General features: G+C 42.2%; 1 protein-coding gene across 1 annotated transcript in view; it reads left to right on the top strand.

The window, feature by feature from the left end:
• The first annotated feature begins 343 nt into the window (after window positions 1–343).
• Window positions 344–7,405, top strand: part of ptger4c (prostaglandin E receptor 4 (subtype EP4) c) — a 14,777-nt gene continuing 7,715 nt past the window's right edge. Inside the window, exon 1 of the mRNA XM_072440431.1 lies at window positions 344–1,185. Within this exon, the coding sequence (XP_072296532.1) occupies window positions 346–1,185 (840 nt within the window). The 5' untranslated portion in view covers window positions 344–345. The remainder of the gene's footprint in view (window positions 1,186–7,405) is intronic.

The following is a 7,405-nucleotide window of genomic DNA, read 5'->3' on the forward strand; positions in this document are numbered from 1 at the left end:
AAACCTGCTCAAAACCTGTTTGTGGGGCCTGCGCACCCAGGTCCATGTCGTTACTGCGGGTTTGAATACTCTCACTCTATTGAAGTGTACACAGCAGAGAGAGTCCTGTGAAAGTTGCGGGTGGCCGGCTCTACTGACGTCATATACCTGACCGCAGACGCGCTCATAAAGCCGCGCGTGAAAGCGGCACTTCACAGGAGCGCATGGAGAGCACAGAGGTGACAGGTTGTGTGATCCACGGTCCAGACTCTGAGTCTACAAGCAACATGTGCTGTCTGAGACAAACTTATTTGACAAGAACTCCTCACGGCTCTAGTGGACTGTAAACTTCAGACGCGTGTTGGAATGGAGGTGACTAACGGAACCACTCTGGACCTAAACGACAGCGCGCTTACCCTGAGCCACAACCACAGCACGTCCCCCGCGCTGCGGCTGGAGGCGCGCTCTCTGCTCATCTCTGCGTCCATGTTTGCAGTGGGCGTCCTGGGGAACGTGATCGCGGTGGTGGTGCTGTGCGTGTCCAAGCGGGAGCAGAAGGAGAGCACATTCTACACGCTCGTGTGCGGGATGGCGGTCACGGACTTGCTGGGTACATGCTTCACGAGCCCAGTTGTGATCGCCACATACGCGTGCGGCCGCTGGCCCGGAGGTCCGCTGCTCTGCCACTTCTTCTCCTTCTCCATGCTGTTCTTTGGCTGCGCTGGCACGTGCATCCTGTGTGCCATGGCCGTGGAGCGATACCTCGCCATTAATCACGCTTACTTCTACTCGCAGCACGTGGACCGTTCCGTGGCGCGCACAGTGCTGCTCGTCACGTACCTGGCCACACTCACGCTGTGCGTGCTGCCCAGCTTTGGCTTCGGCCGCCACGTGCACCATTACCCGGGCACCTGGTGCTTCCTGGACTGGCGCGCAACAGACGCACTGGGCGCGTGCTACTCGCTCCTGTACGGGGGCGTCATGCTGCTGCTGGTGACCATCACGGTGCTGTGTAATGTGGCCGTGTGCCGCTCACTTGTGGGTATGAACAAGAGGACCGGCATCGTGCGCGCAGAGCTGTGTGAGCCGCCGCACCGCCGCCGCTTCCCGCGCCTGCAGTCAGTGAGCTCGGCCGCTGAGATGCAGATGCTGTTGCTGCTGGTTTTCATGACCGCCGTGTTTCTGGTGTGTTCCGTGCCACTTGTGGTGAGTCTCGTACTTTAAACTCACTTCCAAGTCACTTCAAACAGTATGTACTGTGTAAATGATGTGTTTTTGAAACGATGGCGTTCATAATTGTCTTGTTCCAACTCAATTATTTCAATATCAACCGTATCAAAGAGTAATGCATGTAATCTGGTGCATTTTGGAAGATGTTTGTTGCTATTATTGAGAATAAATTAAAACAAAAAGTACAAACTTCTTACCACAAAATATTCAAATTATAGACACATCTTTATTCATCTCTAAATGACTTAATGAGCTAGTACATAGATACGCCTGTGCAGTCGATACACAGTAAGAACAACATGTAAGGGGCCAACACTTTTGTCTTGGCCCCTTACATAGGCAAACAGACCTCAAAAGGTCAGAGTAAAAGAGGAAAGCCCCTCTGGCTCAGAAGTCATAGAAGGGGGGACTCAGTGCATTGAAAACTTGGACCTGTTTAAAACGAGGTCGGTGACCAAAGCCAGGAAGATTCTGGTAGATCCTGTTCACCCACTGCACAGTTCAAGGCCCACCCTCTGGCAGGCGCTTCACCGTGCCCAGTTCTAGAACCAATAGACTGAAAAACTATTTTATCCCCACAGCTATTGGTCTTCTCAACAAATCTTGAGAGCTTGTCACTGCTGCACACGACCTTTACCTGTACCACGTTTCTAATGAGTAGACGTTAGTTACAAATACAAGTCATTTAACGACATATGTAGAGTGCTAATTTGTCTAATTAATTAATTGATTGGTGAAGTGAGACTATTTACTCCATTCAGTTATTTTTACAGTAGAGGAGAGTTTAGCTCAGTAGGAGAGGCCTTTACCCTCTACATGGGGGACCGGGGTCTTTTTTTCACTTTTGAGTGCAAATGAGGAGTGGGTCAGCCTGCCTCTGTGCCCCTCACACATGTTTGCCCCAGGTTTAGAATGAGTCACGGGTTTGGCTTCCATGCTCTTTCCCTCCTCTGTCCCTCCTCTGTCCCTCCTCTGTCCCTCTGCCTCTCCTCTGTCCCTCCTCTGTCCCTCTGCCTCTCCTCTGTCCCTCCTCTGTCCCTCTGCCTCTCCTCTGTCCCTCCTCTGTCCCTCTGCCTCTCCTCTGTCCCTCCTCTGTCCCTCTTCTTTCCCTCTGTCCCGTCTTCACAGACACTGACCTGCCCTCACTGCGCAGGAGGAGAGACAGAGAAGAGAGCACTCACAGAGGCTCATATATTACAAATATATGAGCAATGAGACTCTATTTTCTTCATAGCTTCATGCACAAACCAAAGAAAGTCACAGTCTGTGAATGACAATCAAACTTTAATTATTACTGTTGTTTCAGGCTAATGTGTGATTATAAAAGTGATATTGTAGTGTTTTTTTAAATAAAATATCTCCTATAGATCACATTCTGCTCAGTCTATCACACATGTACTGCAGTTCTTTCAAAACAACAATACTCCCGCCCACTAAAGAGACAACCAATCATACGACAGCAGAACAAAAGTAACCTATAAAATAAAGCCTGTAACCTGTATCCCCTCAGAAACACATCAAAGTTTGCTTGAAAGATAGCTCTCAGTCACTGATCACCGTGAGGCTGGCACTGGGTTCCCTCTAAGTTTAAACTCACTGTAACCTCACTTTAAACTCACTGTAATCTCACTTTAAACTCACTGTAATCTCACTTCACACTCACTTTAAACCCACTGTAATCTCACTTCACACTCACTTTAAACTCACTGTAATCTCACTTCAAGCTCACTTTAAACTCACTGTAACCTCACTTTAAACTCACTGTAACCTCACTTCACACTCACTTTAAACTCACTGTAACCTCACTTTAAACTCACTGTAACCTCACTTCACACTCACTTTAAACTCACTGTAACCTCACTTTAAACTCACTGTAATCTCACTTTAAACTCACTGTAATCTCACTTCACACTCACTTTAAACCCACTGTAATCTCACTTCACACTCACTTTAAACTCACTTTAAACTCACTGTAACCTCACTTTAAACTCACTGTAACCTCACTTTAAACTCACTGTAACCTCACTTCACACTCACTTTAAACTCACTGTAACCTCACTTTAAACTCACTGTAACCTCACTTCACACTCACTTTAAACTCACTGTAACCTCACTTTAAACTCACTGTAATCTCACTTTAAACTCACTGTAACCTCACTTCACACTCACTTTAAACTCACTGTAACCTCACTTTAAACTCACTGTACCCTCACTTTAAACTCACTGTAACCTCACTTTAAACTCACTGTACCCTCGTGACTCACTTTAAACTCACTGTAACCTCACTTTAAACTCACTGTAACCTCACTTTAAACTCACTGTAACCTCACTTCACACTCACTTTAAACTCACTGTAACCTCACTTTAAACTCACTGTAACCTCACTTCACACTCACTTTAAACTCACTGTAACCTCACTTTAAACTCACTGTAATCTCACTTCACACTCACTTTAAACTCACTGTAACCTCACTTTAAACTCACTGTAACCTCACTTCACACTCACTTTAAACTCACTGTAACCTCACTTTAAACTCACTGTAACCTCACTTTAAACTCACTGTAACCTCACTTCACACTCACTTTAAACTCACTGTAACCTCACTTCACACTCACTTTAAACTCACTGTAACCTCACTTTAAACTCACTGTACCCTCACTTCACACTCACTTTAAACTCACTGTAACCTCACTTTAAACTCACTGTAACCTCACTTCACACTCACTTTAAACTCACTGTAACCTCACTTTAAACTCACTGTAACCTCACTTCACACTCACTTTAAACTCACTGTAACCTCACTTTAAACTCACTGTAACCTCACTTTAAACTCACTGTAACCTCACTTCACACTCACTTTAAACTCACTGTAACCTCACTTCACACTCACTTTAAACTCACTGTAACCTCACTTTAAACTCACTGTACCCTCACTTCACACTCACTTTAAACTCACTGTAACCTCACTTTAAACTCACTGTAACCTCACTTCACACTCACTTTAAACTCACTGTAATCTCACTGTAACCTCACTTCACACTCACTTTAAACTCACTGTAACCTCACTTCACACTCACTTTAAACTCACTGTAACCTCACTTTAAACTCACTGTAACCTCACTTCACACTCACTTTAAACTCACTGTAATCTCACTGTAACCTCACTTCACACTCACTTTAAACTCACTGTAATCTCACTTTAAACTCACTGTAACCTCACTTTAAACTCACTGTACCCTCACTTCACACTCACTTTAAACTCACTGTAACCTCACTTTAAACTCACTGTAACCTCACTTTAAACTCACTGTACCCTCACTTCACACTCACTTTAAACTCACTGTAACCTCACTTTAAACTCACTGTAACCTCACTTTAAACTCACTGTAACCTCACTTCACACTCACATTAAACTCACTGTAACCTCACTTTAAACTCACTGTAACCTCACTTCACACTCACTTTAAACTCACTTTGAACTCACTTTAAACTCACTGTAACCTCACTTCACACTCACTTTAAACTCACTGTAACCTCACTTCACACTCACTTTAAACTCACTGTAACCTCACTTTAAACTCACTGTAACCTCACTTTAAACTCACTGTAATCTCACTTTAAACTCACTGTAATCTCACTTTAAACTCACTGTAATCTCACTTTAAACTCACTTTAAACTCACTGTAATCTCACTTTAAACTCACTGTAATCTCACTTTAAACTCACTTTAAACTCACTGTAATATCACTTTAAACTCACTGTAATCTCACTTTAAACTCACTTTAAACTCACTGTAACCTCACTTTAAACTCACTGTAACCTCACTTTAAACTCACTGTAATCTCACTTTAAACTCACTGTAATCTCACTTCACACTCACTTTAAACTCACTGTAACCTCACTTTAAACTCACTGTACCCTCGTGACTCACTTTAAACTCACTGTAACCTCACTTTAAACTCACTGTAACCTCACTTTAAACTCACTGTACCCTCACTTCACACTCACTTTAAACTCACTGTAACCTCACTTTAAACTCACTGTAACCTCACTTTAAACTCACTGTAACCTCACTTCACACTCACTTTAAACTCACTGTAACCTCACTTTAAACTCACTGTAACCTCACTTTAAACTCACTGTAACCTCACTTTAAACTCACTGTACCCTCGTGACTCACTTTAAACTCACTGTAACCTCACTTTAAACTCACTGTAACCTCACTTTAAACTCACTGTAACCTCACTTCACACTCACTTTAAACTCACTGTAACCTCACTTTAAACTCACTGTAACCTCACTTCACACTCACTTTAAACTCACTGTAACCTCACTTTAAACTCACTGTAATCTCACTTCACACTCACTTTAAACTCACTGTAACCTCACTTTAAACTCACTGTAACCTCACTTCACACTCACTTTAAACTCACTGTAACCTCACTTTAAACTCACTGTAACCTCACTTTAAACTCACTGTAACCTCACTTCACACTCACTTTAAACTCACTGTAACCTCACTTCACACTCACTTTAAACTCACTGTAACCTCACTTTAAACTCACTGTACCCTCACTTCACACTCACTTTAAACTCACTGTAACCTCACTTTAAACTCACTGTAACCTCACTTCACACTCACTTTAAACTCACTGTAACCTCACTTTAAACTCACTGTAACCTCACTTCACACTCACTTTAAACTCACTGTAACCTCACTTTAAACTCACTGTAACCTCACTTTAAACTCACTGTAACCTCACTTCACACTCACTTTAAACTCACTGTAACCTCACTTCACACTCACTTTAAACTCACTGTAACCTCACTTTAAACTCACTGTACCCTCACTTCACACTCACTTTAAACTCACTGTAACCTCACTTTAAACTCACTGTAACCTCACTTCACACTCACTTTAAACTCACTGTAATCTCACTGTAACCTCACTTCACACTCACTTTAAACTCACTGTAACCTCACTTCACACTCACTTTAAACTCACTGTAACCTCACTTTAAACTCACTGTAACCTCACTTCACACTCACTTTAAACTCACTGTAATCTCACTGTAACCTCACTTCACACTCACTTTAAACTCACTGTAATCTCACTTTAAACTCACTGTAACCTCACTTTAAACTCACTGTACCCTCACTTCACACTCACTTTAAACTCACTGTAACCTCACTTTAAACTCACTGTAACCTCACTTTAAACTCACTGTACCCTCACTTCACACTCACTTTAAACTCACTGTAACCTCACTTTAAACTCACTGTAACCTCACTTTAAACTCACTGTAACCTCACTTCACACTCACATTAAACTCACTGTAACCTCACTTTAAACTCACTGTAACCTCACTTCACACTCACTTTAAACTCACTTTGAACTCACTTTAAACTCACTGTAACCTCACTTCACACTCACTTTAAACTCACTGTAACCTCACTTCACACTCACTTTAAACTCACTGTAACCTCACTTTAAACTCACTGTAACCTCACTTTAAACTCACTGTAATCTCACTTTAAACTCACTGTAATCTCACTTTAAACTCACTGTAATCTCACTTTAAACTCACTTTAAACTCACTGTAATCTCACTTTAAACTCACTGTAATCTCACTTTAAACTCACTTTAAACTCACTGTAATATCACTTTAAACTCACTGTAATCTCACTTTAAACTCACTTTAAACTCACTGTAACCTCACTTTAAACTCACTGTAACCTCACTTTAAACTCACTGTAATCTCACTTTAAACTCACTGTAATCTCACTTCACACTCACTTTAAACTCACTGTAACCTCACTTTAAACTCACTGTACCCTCGTGACTCACTTTAAACTCACTGTAACCTCACTTTAAACTCACTGTAACCTCACTTTAAACTCACTGTACCCTCACTTCACACTCACTTTAAACTCACTGTAACCTCACTTTAAACTCACTGTAACCTCACTTTAAACTCACTGTAACCTCACTTCACACTCACTTTAAACTCACTGTAACCTCACTTTAAACTCACTGTAACCTCACTTCACACTCACTTTAAACTCACTGTAACCTCACTTTAAACTCACTGTAACCTCACTTTAAACTCACTGTAACCTCACTTTAAACTCACTGTAACCTCACTTCACACTCACTTTAAACTCACTGTAACCTCACTTCACACTCACTTTAAA

The sequence above is a fragment of the Eucyclogobius newberryi genome, unplaced genomic scaffold, assembly GCF_026437365.1.
Source record: "Eucyclogobius newberryi isolate DKJ021-1_F unplaced genomic scaffold, fEucNew1.0.hap1 SCAF_12, whole genome shotgun sequence".
Taxonomy (NCBI): domain Eukaryota; kingdom Metazoa; phylum Chordata; class Actinopteri; order Gobiiformes; family Gobiidae; genus Eucyclogobius; species Eucyclogobius newberryi.